A 20213-nucleotide genomic window follows, 5' to 3' on the forward strand; every position below is an offset into this window, starting at 1 on the left:
GCTACCTTTAGCTACAGTTTTATTTGCTCACTCTGCCAGGCAATTCATCACTAGCAAAATTTTGGTTAGAACTGGAGGGAAAAGGAGAATTTATAATCCAAATTTCTGCAGCTGCCAGCATACTCATTCATATGAACTTTTGAGAACAACATTTCTTTGAAACGCTCTATTTTAAAAAGGTGGCTAAAGAAATTTGCTTGCAGAAAGAAGGCGCTGCTGTGAGAAGACAGAGGCTGTTCCTCATTTTCAGCAATACTTCCATGTAATACCAAAATATTTGGCACAAAGCACCTGATTAAAGAAATGCCATTGCTGATGGCAGATGGTAATTCTCATCCCAATCTGTAGCAGCCTGCTAACGTCAGATGTAATCTGATTGCAAACACAGCACCTGCATTTTTTCCAGATGAGCAAGCTTTACATAATTTTTCATTGCCCTTATTTTAGTTTGTTAACAAACATCATCATTATGAGCAAACAGCCCGATTATAGTGTTATCAAATCAATCCCTTCTGCTCACCCCACCCTTCCAACTTTCCAGCACCTGGCAATGTCCTGTTATATCAGCAAAACAGCCTTTTTTCCCCCCTTATTGTACTACCTGCTTGTAACACCTAGTTTTAAGCTGCTCATACTATCGAGCGAGGAGGGGGCCTTGAAAGAATCAGACTTAAGGCTATGGCACTAAATTACAGCAAGACTTTCCCTATGTAGGAGACTTGGGAAATATTCCAGGCAGCAGGTTGCTCACCTTTACTTTAGAACAGAATGAATTCAATCACATATTGATTTGCCAAGTACTTTTTCCCCAGTGGGAACTCACCATAGATCCTCCTATAAGTTTACTCAAGTGTAACTCCATGCAGCAAGAGCTATGAAAACAGGATATTCTTCAAGGAAGTTGCACTTATAAAAAGTCATTGAACAAAGCTGTGCACTTGCCAAATAGCGGCTGTTCGAGTTATGAAAGAGAGTTTGTTTAACAGAAAACAAGTGAATACGTGTCCGACTGCCTTTCTCTTCCTCTTCGCTGGCTGAGGGACAGGATTCAGTGGAGGCCAAAGACGACTGCTTTGCTCACTAAAATAGCGACAGACTCACTCAAAGTCGAGACCATGCGAACACAGGGCATTAATGCTCATTCAGGGCAGACATTTCAGAACTAGGCGTGTTTCCTAGAGCCATACCACGGGGATTTGTAAAAAATATTCTATTAAAATCACTTTTTTCCTACTAATTCCGAGTCCCTCTCCCCAGTAAAAATTATAAAACAATGTCACAGATTTGCTTTTAAACAGTGCTCCCATTCGCCACCAGATTTGAATAGGCACCATTTGGATGTTTTGAACTCTGTTTTTCAGAGAAGCAAGACAGGCTGGCCTTCTTGCACTTGTCAAACGCACAGCGTCTAGGTTTTAACAGGCTTCCAAGAGTAAAACAAAGTATGTTTTTCCTACTCTCTCAAGCACTGAAAACATGCAGGTGCAACTTGTTCCAGCTGCCCAGTAACTGGAGCTAGAATTTAACAAGCCACACCATCTTGATTTCAACAGCCATCCATATACGTCCTCCAGCCATCTCCAGCCACCTCCAGGCATTCTGAAGCACTCAGCATCTGGTCTTGCTTCAGCTGAGTCAGTTACACAGCACCTGTAGCGAGGAGGCAGTGGAAGGCATGATCATCATCAAGGAACAGCAACAGAAGAGAGGGATCTAGGTCACAAATTCTGCATTTCTCATGATGGGCACCAGCTACATTCCCCCCACCCCATGATACATAAAGAAAAAAAGTCTACGTAAGGTGCTCACTGCACCTCAGGTACAACAAAGGGTTTGAAATTCCAATCTATTGCGGACTTTCACTACTAATCTTCTCCGATGGTCCACATAACATAGGTGGTTTATGAAACCTCCACAGCAACTGGGCAGTAGAAATAAAGACAACAGGATAAACTTCATCGTTTTTATTCTGCAAAGCAATATGCACATCTTACAAACACAAAATTAATCTAGGAGAGAAATGTCATTTCCAAATCAGCTATTAACCATCATGCAACAAGACAAGTGAAATGTAAGACAAAACAAAAAAGCCATCTTAACCCTACAATCACCTGCAGAGGGTTGAAAACCAAGGCTCAGATTTTCTATGTAATGCCAAAGAAAAATGCAAAAGAAAATGGCAGCTTTCTAAGAACAAGAAAACACGTACAAATAGAATCAAAACTGATTCAAGTCATAGTTTAAAAGAAAAAGAAAACAAAAAAGGAAAGATCAATATGATCTGAACTTTAATATTAAGTTTTTACTCTTCTGTTTGGCTGCATTTAACTTTTGTACATTGCGCCTAGGAACAATCCAGTATTCCTCAGTATTACAGCATTTCAACCTGATGGACACCCTTACCTCTCCGCTGCAATACAGGGGTGCAAAGGGATAAACTAAGGCCCAAAAATACAACTCGTAACATTTTCCCTTTTGCATTTGTGGGTTGCAATCTTAGTATTTCTGGGTACTTCAATACAGTGGGTGATAACTTGCAAAGCAGGCTCCTCTAGTTACCAAATAGCAAAACCAGATTGAAAAAAAAATTCTGTTTTCCCCGACAGACCAAATTCCAGTTAGAACATTTGGGGTTTGATTTTTAATCTGCTGAAACAGAAAGGACTCAGCTTTGCTTTTTTAAAGGAGCTGCATTATGTTGGGTGTTTTCTAGGTATTTCCAGAATTTGCAACACCACCCCAATCCATTTCCTATTCCTGCCTTTGGTCCCCAGATCAAGCCACCCTCGTAGGCAACTCTAGAAGTCAGTATTAATGCAGAAGGCTGGGTATGTGTAAATTAGGAACAGCTCAGATAGTTTTCATGAGAAGCCGTCTACCTGTTTTGACTTCACTGATCCATTTCAGCAAAGCAGTATGAGCCCATAGCAGCATCAGGAGAAAACTGGAAGCTTCATTTTATCCCTAGACTTCAAACTAGGCCATCTCTAAAGCTTTGCCTTAACATCCCCGGAGAAAAATGCATGTTAGTTAACACCACTTAAGTAACTGAAATTCTATAAAGGAAACATGTTCTGAAGAATAGTGCGACTATTTTGCTTCAGACGCTCTGAAGACTTGTGAACTTACTGAAGTCCCATACACACAGGCCTACAGACCAGTAGGGTACCATTCAATAGTGTCTATAGGTAATAAACTAAGAATCTTATGCCAGCATAATTGAGACTGTGAGATTTTGACTTGGGTTTCTTCTTTTGTGTAATTTAGAGCGAAAGGAGGAAGAAAAAAATGCTTCTGTGTGTGTACGCAGACCTACAGTTATACTACCTGGTAAGAAAGCTGAAAGACAAGATGAAAGGTCAATTAAGGCAACCAGTGCGATTTTAAAAGCAGTGGTGGAAATGTCTGCAGGAAAACCCCGACTCCTGAAAATTAAGGAGGCTACTCAATAAGAAGCCAGGAAGAAATAGCAAAAGCCAGAATAGGAAAGGGAGAAATGCACAGAATAAAACCTCTGGTTTAAGAATGGACACAGAGAACAGTGTGTGTGTTTTACTGTGTGGTTTCTTTGACCTTAATCACAACAGCCCTAGTTCTCCCCTTGTCATTTTCCCCTGAGTGGACAGCATTAAATGGAAATGGGACAAAGCTAATAAAAGTGTCACTTTCAGCTGCCCTTCAGAGATGGATGGAGCGTCCCAAAGTGAAGCTCTGTAACAGACTATGGGATTTCTTTTCCTTTCATTATTTGCACTTGCCCAAGGCTGTGCAGAGCCCCAACAGACTGTTACTACAATATATCTTTTTATTAAGTTTCACTTTCTAGAAAAAAAAGGGTTTACAGAAAGCTGCTCTGCAGCAGAGATGCACAGTCCTGGTCTGAGGGCTGCCGAGGGGAGGCCACGTGGAAAGCTTTCCAGGTAGTCTCTATGCTGACTGATTCTCCGGCATTCAGCGAGCCAAATGGAAAGGAAAAAAAAAAAAAACAAAACAAAACAAAACCAACAACAAACTTAGCACTTTTCAATAAGAAACATTTTAAAATGGGACTTCACTTCTTAATTTTTTTACTATGAATAAAAGCACAAGTTTGTCTTAAATACAGCACTATTAAAATGTGAATATGTATTTCTTCTTTCAAAAAAAAAAAAATCTAAAATGTTGATATCTTTTCTTGCAAGCAAGGAGCAAATGGAGGAAAGTATTAGGCCACACAAATACACATTTAATTCATGTAGTAGATTGGTGGCTTTGGAAATGCAGTATTATATCAAAGGTGCATACTGTTTCAAACACACTGTACATATCATTGGGCAAAAAACAAAGATCTGTTGGTTTGTTTGAGACACTTGCAAAGGCATCTTAACCTGCCCAGATGCAGCTAGACAAAAATATCTTGCTCTGACTATATGTAGCCATATCACTAAACATATCTACACAAACATTCGGCTATGTCCACAGGTAAAGACTGAAAGTTTCCGGCCGCACTACAATGCGGAACAAGTGCATCATCTCACCTATTCTGAATATAATTTTATAAATATGTACAAATCAATTACAGGCACTTGAAATGTCTTTGGTTGGAATAAACCAACATTGCAAGATAATGTATTCACAGAGTGTTAAGACCCATTCTGGGTTCAGCAGGCAATGATTACGGTTCTCAGTCATTCTCAGTAAAAGGAGAGGATGGATTATGCTTCTGACAAAGCAACCTAAACAAAAGAAAACATTTAATTAAAGTCAAATTCTTAATCCCGTAACAGTGATATCACTTATCTCCATGCAGCTGCCATATCTGTCCTTGCCTTCTCAAAGAACCTTGAGAAGTCTAACTTGGAAAGGAAATCAAAGTAAGTCTGAAGGTGTTTTGTACTTAACGTAACCAATTAAAAAAACCTCCAAAAAGCAAAACCAAAACAAAACAGTTTATACTACAAAATATCATTACAATCAAAAGGTGCCAACATTAGCTTCCTACTTCACAATTAAATATATTCGTATTTAATCCTTCAAGCAAAGTGCAGGTCTCCAAAGCAGTATTGAGTAATGACTGTTTCAATAGCTTTGTCATTGTTTTAATTTAATTCTGATTTAACAACCATTAGCATTACGTGTCACGTTTTATTCAAAGTTTTCAATCTGTTGTGATAAAAGATAAATAAAACTACTCAGTGCTATCTATTCAATGCTTCATACAAAAAGGTGCAAGTAACTCCAGAATTATGGCAGAAGAGCTGCATTACAGCACTTACTGAGCTGCAATAATCCACTTCTGTAGGAGAGAAATCTAACTCTGAGGATCTACAAAGCACATATATATATATTTTGTAGCACCCATCTGTACTGTCCACAATGAAACACCCATGTCTCTTTGAAAGGGAATTAAAGCTACATCTCCAGAGATAAGAAAAACCAGTCTGTACTATGTAAAAAAGGAGGTTTTCTGTGTTTTCTTATCAGAGTCAACATTTTGTTATTACACAGACTCACCTTTTCAGAGCAGAATTCTGTATTGTTTTGCCTCAGTTTGCTTGGTCTGCCTTTAATAACTGCATAGCAGAACATTGTAATCACCATCACAAAAAGAAAGTAACTGGTATGCATGAGATGCAGGTTTATTAGAGAGCGATCATCCTGCACAGAGAATTAAAACCATTTACTGACAATGCACCAATAGTTGGCATTTTATATTAAGGCAATAATTATCAGATCAGCACAGAAATTACTTCATGAATCAACTTTCTCCCCTTTGTGCAGCTGGCATAGTAATGAAAGTGATTCCTAACTGTGGCACATAAAGAGCCAAAATGTTCCTCATGTTAAATATCTGTACTAGACATCTCTCCCCATATACTGGCAGTATCTTTGGTCAAATGATTTCAAAATATAAATGTTAGTTATTAAAAGCTGTGAGGCACATGGCGATTACATGAAGACCATCATGCCCACCAGGGGTAAAGCACACCCAACTCTGTCTCAGCCCCTGCGCTACGTAATAAACCAGCACTGAATATGACTATTTTAGGACATGAACAGAACCATATTCAATTAAAACAGAGCTAAGCGTTTATTCAACAGAACATATAAAAACACCATGGCACTTACATCTGGAACTATAACAGTTAGTTTGGGATTTAAAGCATGATACACTTTTCCAATTGCTCCTTTGTAACACCAGAAAGGGTTATAATCTTGGGCATATTTTGTATTAGAGTCCCTTGCTGTGGTAAAGATCTTGTACCAAAGTGTAGCATTGCTGTATGTTTCAGGAACACAATGCGGTGGCTGACTGCAGAAAAACAGAAATAATTAGCACCTCAATTGCCATTCTCCATGTTCAGTAAGGCTAACTTTTAGAACTGAGTCAAGCCCAGTCTTCTCAACAGCAGAATAAAACACAATTTTATTTTGGACCTTCCAAAACAACAACAAAAAACAAAGCTTAACCAAAAGGGTGTATAAAAAAAGCACATATGACTCGTATACTAAGATTAGAATTTAACTGCATGTTGTTCCACTAAGTCAACATCCCACAGCTTAATCAGAAAAACACTGGTTTCCATAAGGCTTCACACAGTCATGTGAATCTATCTGGTGGTTCTCCAGGGTATATTGAATAGAGAGTCTAGAGAAGACAAAGGGAAACTGTTTTGATGAAAGGTCTGTACCTGCTGGGGTATGGTAGCAAAGCAGCATTTGGCTTACGCTGATCTCTCAGCAGGGAAGAGGATAAGAACCTTAGAGTCAAGCCTCAGCTCTCACACAAGGTAGTGAAACTAAATTATAGGGTATCTTTCTTAAATATTCACAGATTCTTTTGTTCCTAGTGAAGTTTAAATCACAGGTAGCATGTTGAAAGGCAGGTAGGGGCTATAGTTCAAAACATCCACAGAAAAATCTAGTGTTGCTAAAAGACAGCGAAAGTCTTAAGACTCGAGACAGGGTTTTTACTGGGGGGAAAGGAAGGCAGGTACATAATTTCCACGTTCATCAGGAAGTAACAACCTCAGAGAACCAGCTGAGGAATTAATCACCCAGTAACCAGTCTATGAAGCAGTGTTTAAAATGCACTTACACTGTAACAGGAAATACACTGCTGGCTGCTGTCACAGTCATGCAGGTTGTGAACACGACCTGCTCACAGTGGCCATGAAGCACGCAGTCGTCTGAATTCCAGGCAGCCGGCAGGGTGAATGTAATATTTATCTCCTCATGGGATACTCTGCCTTTGAGAAAGAGAGAAGGAAAGCTGCTTTTCGTTCACAAAAGTATCTGAGCAACAATCACTAGGATAAGGACAACACGCAAACGACTAAGGCCGCAACCATAACCCTGAATGTGTACCTTTGAAGTCATCCAGGATCTCCACCATCAACAAAGAGAGCAAAAAGAAAGTTAAAAACCAAAACAAAACAAACTACAAAAACCCCAGCTGCTATTCTTTCTAATCTCTCCTGCCCCCAGAAGAAGTGGGATCATTAGGCTCCTTTTAGAAATGAAAAACTCACTATTTATAAGTGAATTCATGCATGTTCAGAGGACTTTACTAGAAAGTAAAGTCACAGATCTTTAGCCTTTCTCCTCCCAAAGACTTTACTCCACGTTGGCTTTTTCTGACACTTACTTTTCAAACTGGAGATATTCGTGTAGACAAAAAGGTGCCAGCAGATATTGAACTGCAGATTAAGTAATGTACGTTAACTCCATGTGGGTATATTCATACTGAAAATAAATCCAGGCTACTGGAAATGGAACTTGCATTTGATAGCTCTTAAATCAGTAGCAAAATAACAACAGCATAAAATACAGTAATGCAGATTTACAGCTCCGGCAAACGTCTCTTCACAGCTCTCTGAGGTTCAAGACACCTTCAGGCATTATTATAAAGTGCAACCCTGGCTAAAAGCTAAAATTCAATGAGGTTCTATTATCAATTTCTACTAATTTTTTACAATCTCCTGCCAAAACTTATTGTCAGGGCAGCCACATAGCAGATCAGTCTCTTCACACCACAGAAATTGTAACCATCTCATTTGTTGCTGTTTGCGATATTAAAGCTTATTCATGTATGCGTTTTAGATAAACTCTAGGGTTTTTTTAGACAACATGCTACTTGATCTCTAATGTATATACATTAATGCCTTTAAAGTGTGAGTTAAAGACTTGAAAATGTTATGAAGATAGGCCTGAAGACAGACACTGTAGAAGCTTTTGCTGCTTGGAATTTTGTTGGCTTAAAAATTACCTCCCATTGTCATTAGGTTAATCATTTAAAACTGCAAAGCCTAATCTGGGTAAACCTGCAGGTTCTTTTCCATTCTGAAGGCAGGGAAAAGTTTTTCTAGCAAACAAGTGAAGGGCTCTATACAGGAATATAGTCACAACAAATCTGGAAACACATATATGTTCTAAGCAAGAGATTTAACTCACCAATAATAAGCTGGTGAGTTTTTATTTGATTATATAGTTACCATTCAAATTTATAAAGGTCAAGTCTTGCATACCTGAGAGTCCAATTTGGTGTCCAAAAATTGTGGAACTTAGATGTGTGACATTGCGAGAATATCCGCCAAATGGTCTGAGTGGGTCCAGCGTCAACGTGATTGTAACAGAGATGTTTATTGGACCAGAGTCCTCAAGAGTTTGCGGAGACTGTGTAGAAGATCTCGCCTGTCCGCTAGTCACAGTACTTTCTGGAGCTGTGGTATCGTTGATGAGATGCTTTAAGGTTTCATTCTCAGATATGCAGAAGTCCAAATCATTAAACCTCAGAAGGAAAGTATTCCAGTCCTTAAAACAAATGTGAAGATTTCAACCAGATTAGCAAGTTAACTCTTGGCTGCCACTTCTCTAGAGCAGTGCAGACCTTGACATGTACCATCCCACCCGCAGTTCCAAGCCATTTAACGGAAATTACATGACTCGCAAATACCACCATGGCCATCTCAACAACGGGGCAAGTTGTTTACAAAAGTTAGACGCATTCAAGCGCAGTCAGTGCCTGACTGCTGCTCAGCACAGCAGCAGAATATCCTCCTTTAAACTACAAAAGGAATATACTAACTTCGTCCATTCTCACCACGCTCAGGGTACGAGCGGTTTCTAGCAAGGTTTCCCCTCATTACAGAATAGTACTACTAGATAAGATCAGAAGTTGCACAAACAAGCTAGCTGGCACAACAGAATAAGAAAAAGAAAGGCTCCTAGCCATAGTAGGGAAGATCCATGTCAGATGATTTGGCCTCATCCTCAAACTAAAAAAAGGCTATTCAAACATTCATACCAATAGCCTCTTTCCTTATGAAATTAGAGGCAAGTATAAGTGAAGACAATCTCCCATAAGACTCTGCACACTCCCATGAGAGGGTTCTTGGGAGGGGAAAAAAAACCCAAACAACTCGTTAGCTTTGGGTGTGTTTTTCAAATTAGTAGTCCCACTGTTTAGCTCAGGAACTTTTTGTACCTACCTCTGTCATTTCTGGTGACTTGATCTCCTTGATTTTGAAGAAATAACCCAGTGTCAGAAAAGCTATTGCCATAGCGCTTACACTGATCATAAAGACCACAAGCGGAGGTCGACTGCTGATGTAAACCTTCAAGTTCTCCAACAGGTTTATGCTGAACATTATTCTGATTGTTCACCTGAAAAGAAAGAATATTACAACAGAGTGACTGGGCTGTGTGTGTTACAGGGTTGGGGTTGGTAAATCGCAAAAGACAAAAGTTTGACAACAAAAAATGGAATCACATACCAAAATGAGATGCAGCTATACGACTCTGTACTGTTCACTGAACACAGTATGGCTTAAATAAAGCACAAATCAAAACATGCTCAACTTCACCTTCTCAGTGCCTGAAATTGCCAGCTAGGAACAGATTCTAATAAATGAAGACAACTTCTAGCACAGTCAGATATCGCTGATGAGCAATAAAACCAGCTCTCTTCTTTCCCCACACACTTAGGCAGAATATACACTTCTACATGTTAATTCCAGTAATACTGGAATTCACCAAATTACAGTGCGGATGGAGTTGTAATGCAGGCCATAGATCAAACTTTGTACATCCCTGCATATACTTTGAAAACTGAGACTGAAGCCTTAAAAGATCCCCTTTCCCCCATCCCTAGCCCCAAAGGACCAGACCTTCAAAACGGGATCCGAAAAGCAGCCTACATCATTTTAGGCTTCTGCATCAAGAATCCTGTGGTAAGAAACACCTAACAACTGCATGAGGGTGGAGGCTGGAAGACTCCTTTTTTTATTTGATTCTTGCAGGATCTAGAGAACTTTATTGCTAGAGTCTGTAAACAAAGAGAAGACCCTACACATGCTGAGGAAGTGTACCGAATCATTAATTTTTGTCCAAAATATACTATTTTGTCTGATTCCCCTTCTGAATTTTCTTTTCATTTGCAGAGCAGAAAGACCCAAACTAAGTTTACTGTATCAGCTTCCCCACCTCCACTCACAACGGAAAGCAAACAGTCCAGTGACAAAGGGCAGCCTTGCGGCATCTACTTCAGAAGCTCTGCAAGGAAGGAACTTCAAGCAAACCTCTTATCTTTGTCTTACCTACAATCCTGGTTGAAAAGGCTTTTAACCCCAAATAAACTAGAAGGGCGGTAGCTATTCCTAGCAATGTGTTGCGTATCCCCAAAATTCACAGGAAAAGGCAAGCTTCAAAACTAGTATTTAAAGAATTCTGCACCGCAATGGTTAATGTGGGAGCATTCACACAGATCTGATAACTTTTAATTAAGTCAGGGACTCTGCTCCCTGCAGGTCTGGCTGATTCTCATTGACTTTTATTAGAAGTACACGTCATTTACAATCCTGATGTAGCAGGGCTGAAGCCATGGTAAGTCTGAGGATGAGAGAGGGACAGGTTCTGAAAAAGAGGGCAAGGGAGGGAGAGAGCAATCTTTGATCTGATCTACTGATTTCAAAGAAAGCCAGAGAAGGGAAAAGGACAAGCTTTCAGACAAAGTCTTTTTCAGATCCCGCAATGTACAAAGATCACAACTTTCTTGAGTGTACTCAAGATTTTACTGGCAGAAATGCTTCTGTTATTCTTAACAGAAGGAATATTGACAAAACCTACAGAACTGCTCTGGAGAGGGAAAAATTCAACTCACCGAGAAGAGACCCGAGATGCTGTGGCAATAACACAACAGCGAGCTGTGCATGCTGACTTTCCCTGTCTCCTCCCCACACACCTACTTGTTCGCCTCGGTGAAATCTGCTGAAACAGGGCTCACTCCAGAGCACAAGATCATGTCCTGGGTTTGCTATTCTGCACCATCAACCAGTTTTCATCCACTCTGCAAAGACCGGGAAAGCTGGCAGCTTTTTATCAGCAAGAATGATTGGGTAACAAAGACCTCTACAAAAATACCTAGTGTGTCTGAGAGTGAAAAGCACGGTGCAGAGAAAGGATGGAGAGGAGAAGAGAGGAAAGAAAAGGCTATTACAAATGTGCACCTTACCAGAACTTCTATCTTTGTCCAAGACCAGCTGTGCTATGGCCGAACAGGCCAGTGAAGGTGTCAGGAGAAGGCAGGAGTGAGAGGGAAAGGGAGAGCTGCTGTTGGCAAGGATCATGCTGGGTGCGATCTGCGCTTCCGTACGTTCTGCCGCCTATCTCGTCACTGGCGGCAAATTTCTTAAATGAGCCCTAGTTTAAAATCCCAAACGCTCCATCTAGAAACACTGGAGACACATGTTGAGATGGAAAAAGATAAACCAAAAGCAGGGTTGTATTCAGTGTTCCCTTCTGAATTTCCTTTTGAAAATAAAAACACAGATGCAGGCTTTATTACAGCATTTAATCAAAGCTGAATGTCACCCACAGCATATACAGTAACTGTGATTCCTTTTTAAAGGGGCTTCCAACAGCTCCATTAGCATGCTTGTTTACCACAGGGTCTAAAATCAGCCATAAAACTGGATGTGCTGAAAAGCATACATATAAAAATATTTGGGCTAATATTTTTATGTAAGAGATCACCAGCTTTTAAGCGCCAGTTGCTTAATATGCTCCCATAACTCAATGGCTTTGAAAGCAATTAGAAAAATGCTATAAGCTGCAATTTCTGAAGCGTAATATGCCTTTTGAGCATTTGTGAGAGAAAAGGGAACAACTGTGGATTTCAATACTAAAGCTGACATGAAAATAGCAACTGGACACGGTTAGTGCAAACCAGAACTAAGAAGGATGTTTCCACACGGCTGCCTGAAGAACTACCGATTTTTTATGAAATAAAGTGCTTAAATAACACCAATTATCAAAGAACTTGTGAAACAGATCAGCGGACGTAAATCAAAACATATATTCCCACTAGAATTTAGTGGTTTGGTTAATTGTCCACACGCTTAAACTCCTTCTTTCTGTTAGGACCTGTTAGAAACACAACATAAATGCTATTCTACCAGCTCTGGTTGTAACTAATAACTTCTTCTGTGTAAATGAATAACCTAAAGAATATAATTTAAACTTTTATTTCTTTTTCACACAGTTAAAAAAAGAAACCGAATGCTATTACCTCCTCGCAGGTCAGGAAAGCAAGATCAGATTTCAGTTTTTAGCTAAATAAATAATTTAGAAAGCGGCTCTAATAACTGCTGCCTGCCTCTCTCCACTCCAGCTAAGCCTTTTAATACTTGTGCAATAAAAATCTCCACAGTCAGCCTTACAAGTAGCTCAAGCGCAACGGGAAGAATGAAAACTGCCAGGCTGGAACATTGGCCACTAACTCCAAAGTAATTGCTCGGTATTGAGGTGTATATGTCAAGACCAAAAGCCACGTTCAGGCAGAGTTACAGCTGACGGTACTCATCAGGAAACACTCGACAAGCACCGGAGAGATATTGTGCCCTTAAGTCAGGCCCTACAAACCCTGGAAATTCAGTTATACAGTTAAAAAGATAAAAATGGTAAATGACGGAAATACGCAACAGTTAACGTCAGAGTCCCAGGCAAACACAGCATTGGGTAGCTGTCTAAAAAGTGAGGAAATAGTCACTTATTCTACAGTTTAGGGAGTCTTCCCCCACAACAGCTCAAGACCATATACAGCAACCTCTAAGAAGTAACATTTTAAATTCCTCCTTATTTGTATATGAAAGAGTACAGAAACGGTAGCTTCTGAAATAGACCTATAAGTTTTTCAAGAATAAATGACAAATAAGGAAAATCTTGAAGTCTATTGCAAAGACCAAAAAGTCAATGAAATGAGTCATAGCAGAAGTATTAAATTCCCATTTCGGGGCTTAATATCAAAAGGAACTGAATTCCTAACAACAATAAAAAAAATGCATGCTGTACTAAAGCAGGTATTAAAAGTAAAATTGCAGTTGCCAAAAGGAAAAAAACCCAAACCATGAATTTTAAAGAGATCAAAGTAAGCGTCTGACAATTTTTACATGTATCTTGCTGTAACGTCAGCTACCATCTTTCCACCAGAAAGCTTAAAATCATGTAATTTCCTTACAAATATTTCCCCTTCTTGTTGTGCATGTAAGATAGTCAGGCTAGAGGAGAAAAACATTTGGAGGGGTTTAAATAATAAAAAACCACCACTGAAATATCTGAAGGAAGAAAACTGTGGGTGAAAGACAAGGGCAGCAGGCCAGCGCTAACCCATCCCAACAGCACTCCATTAAGACCATGCATGTTTTCTAAGCCTGAACATCTTATTGCACATAATAGCGTTTCATCTTAACTGTGCAGTTCAGTTTATTTATAAATCAATTATGTTTTCAAAGATGCCCCATTACTACTAGTACAATGGGGGTTAGGAAATGGGTCACAGCAGGGTTAACCACTTTGAATGAAAATAATGTTGCGTGCCAGAAAAACACTCATAAACACAAATCAACCGAACTGTGATTTTCCTAGCAAACCATCCATAAATAACACGCAAACAAAGCAATGGTGTTGAACTCAAACTAAAGTGCCTCTCATTTAAGAACAGTAAACAGTAGCAGGTACCAAAAATATCTTTAATTTGGTTTTCTTCTCTTCAAACCGAACTTGATGTCTAACAGCTGAAACACAAAAATAGTAAAGCAAAATAGATCACAGTTGTGGTAATTGTGAAGCTGCCTATTAAAGTTCAAAATATTCAAAATGGTCTGTCAAAGCTTTATAAAGACTATTTAATAAGAATGTCTATATCTCTAATCTAATATCACCAGCCTGTCGAACAGAACTAGCAAAAGTAACCTCAGCTGATTTTACAACTGAAAATAAAGCCTCTGCTGGTTCTCAGAGCAGCAGCAATTATTATCCCCCCCTCCTTTTTTTAAGGGAAAGAAAACAGGATAAAAATTAAAATTAAACAGAAGCTTCTAAACTCACCAGAAGGCTGCCCTTTTATGCCCTGAAATGAACTACTACATAAACTATCAAGAGCTTTTACATTCAGTTTCTTTCAGGAATTGGGGAAGGCTATTCAAGATTTTTTTTTTCTTTAAAACTTCATTAGAATTTTGCAACATAATATTTTTATCATAAAACATGCAGTTGGGAAGAAAAGAAGGGTTTCCTACTAATTTTATAGGAAGACTTACTTTACCATACTAATATCTGTGGAAAAAAAAGAGGTGCCAGTATCTGCAGCTGTTTCAGTTAATCTTTTTAGGACGCACATCGAGACCCTGCGGGATGAAATTGTACAGCCTAAAACCTCTGTCAGCAGCAGAAGGGCAGGCAGGGCTGAATCCTGGAGGAATGAAGGGAGGGGAATCCTCCGGAGCAGAGCACTTTTTCTGTCCTCTTCCCCTTCTCCTGTCCTTCAGTGTTAAAAAAATAAACAGACTCATAGTAAATGCCATCGTCGTCTTCACAAAGTAGAGGAAGAGAAGTAATCAAGACTTGCGGAGGAAGAAAGTTGATGAAAACATCACCTAGGATCCCTCAATCCACTGCAACCAAATATAACCAAGAGATCAGCAGCCAGATGGGCACAAATGTCTACTCCCGCAAGACTGCTCCAGGAGAAAGCACCCAAGTGGGACATAACAGTGAATCGGCTCAAACCAGTCACTGGCTCATCACAGTTTTCTGAGCTATTTTATCCTATAAATACGTTTACGGATTAAAAAACCATTTTCCTAGAGCCCAGAAGCAGAAAGCGTGGCAGGAAAATGGCCTGGCCCTTTGCACATGCAAAGAGCACAGACAGAAGACACTGTACAGCACAGAATGCGAGCGAGAACGTCACCTGTTGAAAAGGAGACTCCTTCCTCATGTTATTCTGATAATGGAGTCAGTCAGGAAGCAGATTATTAACGAAAGCCTGAGAGGTCGGGGACTTGCAAGAACAGAAGGAAGCAAAATGCTTCATACTTGCACGAAATGTTTCTTTTCACCTCTCAAAACACTTTTCAAAGCATACTTAAGCATTTCAACATCCCCAAGAGCTACATAAACAGCAAACATTTCAGTTCTACCCATAAAACAAAGCCAAGGAAGGGAAGTAATTTGGTCAGAGTTATAATAAATTTTAAGGATCAAATTGCTACTGAATTTCAAACACCCAAGTTCCTGACTATAACTCGTTAAAGACAGAAACCTTACAATAAAAAGTAGATGAGTTAAAAAAGAAAAAGGAAAATATGTGGATGAAACGTTACTCAATCTGTGTATGCGACGTTTCCAGATACTTAACAGCCCTTCCCAACAAACGCGTGCTGTAGTTCAAAATGTCTGTGGTGGATTTAACACAAGCACCTGAGCAGCATGTCATCTAATGCTCCCGGAACGGCAAAGTTGATGGTAATTTACCACTTAAAGAAAAATTTATGCAGAAACAGACAAACGCAAACAAATTCCAAATACTTTTTTTTAAATGCTAAGAGTTTTAAAAAATTGAAGAACCAGAAAAGGGTAGAAAGGTTATAAGCCAGAAAATATAAATGATGTGAGGAAAGCTTTATTTCACTGGTTCAATGAACCCAAATTCTGATTATTTTTTTTAAAGTGAAAAACACGATTTAAAATATACCCAGCTGTAAAATGAAAGTAAACCTAACCTCTGGTTGAAAATTGACATTTTGCTGCCGAACTTTAAAAAGGCAGCCTTCTTTGCCAAGTGAGCCTGTGCCATGGGAAAGAGTACACTTTCATATACAAGAGTCCTGGCTTGGGCATTTTTAAAACCTTCCAACCTTTACAAGTCGAAGTCGTGACTTACAACATGACTTATCACAATCTAGATCATACGGACTACAGTAAAACATACAATAGACTTAGGGGCTTTGAAGTTGTATTAAAAAAATGCTATTCTGGTTACTGCTGATTAGGATGAGAACCTGGGAGAGGAAGGCAAAAGTAAAACGATTCAGTTTTACAGGATCTGTTGAAATTCCATGAGAAATCAAATGCTGCCTGTACCATACTGACAACAGCCAAACAAATGCAGTTCACAAAAGGGCTTTACTCAAAAAGTATGAAAAGTCTCAGTAACAGTTTAATCATCAGAAACTGGCTTAGTGACCAATTTAAGAAGGTTAATCGTTGACTTCATTAAGGCTACTCATTAAGGAATGCGGTACAGAATTCAGCAGTGTAAGTACAGAAAAATGCCAGAAAAAGGTTCTTCAGGCTGTTTGTAATGAAAACTGTTGCTTGTAATGAGAACCGTAAGGCGACGGAGACGCAGACAGATACACAGCTTGAATCACAAGCAGAAAATGACTGACAAGTTGAGGAAATGGCAGCTTTAGTGGAAATGGCAAAATCAGACTTCTGGATGTAGAAAGAAGGTAACACTGGCTGTGTGAGAGGAGGAGGAAAACAGCCAGTGGCCACTAGTGAAGGAGAGAATACAAACAGCAGCAAAAATGACTGAAGTAAGGGACTTAGGCAATAGCTGAGATATCAAGCATATGGCAATAATACTACCATGTCTCTACACTTTATCCCCACTGGTCAAAAGAAACAGGACTTTAATTTGCTTAGCCCAAGCTCACGTAGGTAAGTACGGTCTCCGTTTTACAGATAATTAACAAAACTCGACATGCAAGTTTTCTTCCAAAACAAAAGCCGGGAGTTCCGAGTCCTGGGAACCAGCTTTATTCACAGGTCAGAACGGTCTTCTCAAAAAAAATGAAACTCCAAACAGAGACACGCTTTTGGCAAGGGTAGATTTGGGAAAAGCAACAAAATTCTGCCACCAATGAGTTGTGTTAATACTTAGTTTAGGGCTCATTTGATAAAACAGCCTCATTTCTACAAAAAATGTTACGCTCTTTAATAAAAAAAGGCCCAGATGATCACAGCTAACAGAGCTGCAGGAACACTGTCAGGGAGTGTTGAAGGAGGGAGCTGCACTCCTGTGGTACGACATGCATCCAGGGGCGATGGACGTGCCAGCCTCCTGTCTCTTGCCGGATGCATCCGGCTCACACAAAGGACACCGAGGTCTGTTTGTTCGTGCCCTCAGATGCTCCTCTCCACTGACGAACACACTGCCTGTTTTGTATTATCAGGCGGCATTTCAAGTTCTTGTCTTTCAAGTGGAAAAGAATCACATTCCACCGGCCCTGAGCCACTCCTCAAATCACGGGAAGTAACAAAGCTACTGAGGTCTTAATCCTCTTTGACGGGCCTAAATCAAGGGTGAAAGAGCATTCAGTTGGCAGGCACAATTCAATGTTATTTCTGCCCAGTCTGCCTACAAAAGTTGTCCCCTGTCCTGCGGACACCTGCTGACCAGAAATCGGATTGCAGCCATCGGCTCATTCCCAGAGACCAGAGGGAAAGCAGTAGATGAAGAGGCAGCAGCTCACTAGATGAACCTAGAACCATTTTGTATGTCCAACCTAGAAGCAAAAGGATTAGTATGTCTTCCCTGTAGTTCAACCACTTATAAAAACACATTAATGATTTACCAAAAAAGGTAGGCCCAGCCCTGACAGGCTTTCACTGCACAACATACTTCCCATTGCAAAACTTATTGGAAGTTCAATGAGGATGTGGAGAGTAATCCCTAATGAATTCTTATCTAGACTCAAGGTTTGTCTAGTAGGGCAAATTTGCCCATATAATTATACCGCTAGAGCTAATCATGCAAATAAATTTCCCCAGAGAAGACAAGCCCTCAAAAAGCAAACAAAGGGAAAGGGGAAAGAAAAAGCTAAGCTGTGATCTTTTCTTTCCCTTGTCAGGCAGAAACGTTTCCCAGGGTGTCCGTATCTGTGATTATGATATACAGCGCAAATTTAATGTTAGGTATCTAGCAGCCATGTTCTAGGCACGGTGCACCAGAAATGTTATTATTTAAAGCATCATAATATCTTTAGACACAAATTAAACCAAAAAAAGTAAAAGAGGATAAAAATATGGGTATGTAGTGAATAGCAAAAAAAAACCCAATGAAGGAATCGCTATTCAGAAGCTGTTTTGAAACGGAAATATTTTTAGTGCTGCCGGAATTATTCTTTCTTACTATTTTTTCCTGGTACGATGCCACACGTACAAAGTCCAAGCCAACAACCTTTTTAAACAAATCTTTAAAGTCAATAATAAAGTAAAACTAACGCTGAAACACATCAGCCAAGCCCAAGGACACCCGTTTATCGTGTGGCCGTCTAGATCTGAACCCCAGCCGCCTCCAGCGAAGCCCTGCGGGGCGCGGCGGGGCGGGGGGGGCCCAGCTCGCCCGCTCCACCCCCGGCAGCGGGGCCCAGGCTCCGGCAGCCGCTCCCGCGGCGGCTCGCACGGCGCTGTCAGCCGTTACACAACCGGCACCGCAGCAACCCAACGCCCCGCTCCTGCCCGCGGACCCGCCAGCGGCATCTCGGCGTCGAGGAGCGGAGGTGCCGCCGCCGCACACCGGCGGGACCCCCCCGGGGCGCAGGAGGACGGAGGCGACCCCGCATCCACCGCGCCCGGGCCCGCCAGGCTGGCGATGGCCGGCACCCCCGCGCCCGGCACGGGAGGCCCGTCGGCGCCGTCAGCCAGAGCCACCCCCGTCCCCATCTTACCGGCGCCCGAAGCGGGGGAAGAGGCCCCCGGGCCGGGCGGGTCGAGGCCCGGAGGCAGCGGCGGGGCTCAGAGGCGGCGGGGCTGCCGTGCGGGCGGGCTCTGCACCATCCTCCTACCCTGACGGGGGCCACGGGGAGGGGGGGGGGGGGGGGAGGCCGCTGCCGGCGCCGCTGCCCGGACACCCGCCTCCTCCGCCGCCGTCTCCCGCTGCTTCCGGGGACGCAGCCGTGACCTCTCACCCCGGCCGGCCGCGCGGACGGTGGCGCGGGGGGGACAAGATTGCTGCGGCGCCGGCAACGCGCGGGCGGAGCCAAGGCGGCGGGCGGGGCCCCACCGGCCCGGACCCCAGCGGCGGCTGAGCGGGCACCGCCGGCCGGCCGCGCTCGCCGCCGCACCGGGACCGGGCTCGTAGGCGGCAGCTCAGGGGCTGCGAAGCGCTCACGGCTCATCTCGTACCGCCGCCCCGCCTGTCCCCCGTTGCCTTCTCAGGCCGGAGCGCGGGTTGGTGCAGCCCGGCGGAGCCCCAGAACGGAAAGCCCTGCTTGCATTACAAAGGTGCTGCCGACCAGCCGCTCTTCCCTCCGCCCCCTTTACCGCTAAAAACTATCCACAACACCCCAGAAGCGTTCAAGATTAAATCCTTAAAGCAGAGGGCTTACCAAACCAGAAGAATAACATTTTATTTATAAAGTTCCCAAGAGGAGAGGGTAAGGTCTTGCCCCGGGGAGGTGTAACACACCGGAGGGAAGCCAGCAAAGCGCCAGGGCGATGGCGGAGGGATGGGCGAAGGGGACAGAGCCTGGCTCTTCTCTGTGCCAGCCAGCGAAGGGACACAAGGCAAGGGGCCACGATCCAGGGGAAGGTACCAGCACTCCCAGCCCTCTGGCATTGCCGAGCTGTTGTGGCCAGTTACTCCATCGTAACCCTGCTGCTGTTCAGAGCAAGGACAGCCGCAAGAGCCTGCAGTGTTACAGCCAGCGTCTAACCTATCCCCCACTCCAGCAGCAGCAGCCTGACAAGCTGGAAGGAAAGCAGTCAGAAGTATTTGCTATAGTTGTGGTACTTTGGGAAGGTAAAACTACAGTATTTTCCTGAAGATGAGAAAAGTCAGAAATCACCCTGCCTCCACAGATGTCCAAGGACAGTACGGAATTACTCACCTTAGTTAATGACTGACTCCCTTCTTGACCGTGGCTTTTGGAAAGCAGGAGGGAGTA

The 20213-nt window shown here is 41.9% G+C and overlaps 1 protein-coding gene across 2 annotated transcripts; it reads right to left on the reverse strand.

The window, feature by feature from the left end:
• Positions 1 to 1949: 1949 nt before the first annotated feature.
• Positions 1950 to 19258, reverse strand: TMEM248 (transmembrane protein 248). 2 transcript variants are annotated; one of them, XM_075517740.1, is made up of 7 exons: positions 18996 to 19258; positions 9471 to 9645; positions 8508 to 8793; positions 7079 to 7229; positions 6109 to 6292; positions 5494 to 5637; positions 1950 to 4715 (listed from the first exon to the last, which is right to left on the reverse strand). In XM_075517740.1, exons 2-7 carry the CDS (start codon positions 9627 to 9629, stop codon positions 4695 to 4697), a joined length of 945 nt encoding a protein of 314 aa, XP_075373855.1. In that variant the 5' UTR covers positions 9630 to 9645; positions 18996 to 19258; the 3' UTR covers positions 1950 to 4694. The 2 variants fall into 2 exon arrangements, with proteins under 2 accessions (XP_075373855.1, XP_075373857.1); XM_075517742.1 differs by lacking the exon at positions 18996 to 19258 and adding an exon at positions 9756 to 9770.
• Between the last annotated feature and the right edge of the window lie 955 nt (positions 19259 to 20213).

Source organism: Mycteria americana, chromosome 15, assembly GCF_035582795.1.
Source record: "Mycteria americana isolate JAX WOST 10 ecotype Jacksonville Zoo and Gardens chromosome 15, USCA_MyAme_1.0, whole genome shotgun sequence".
NCBI classification, from domain to species: Eukaryota; Metazoa; Chordata; class Aves; order Ciconiiformes; family Ciconiidae; genus Mycteria; species Mycteria americana.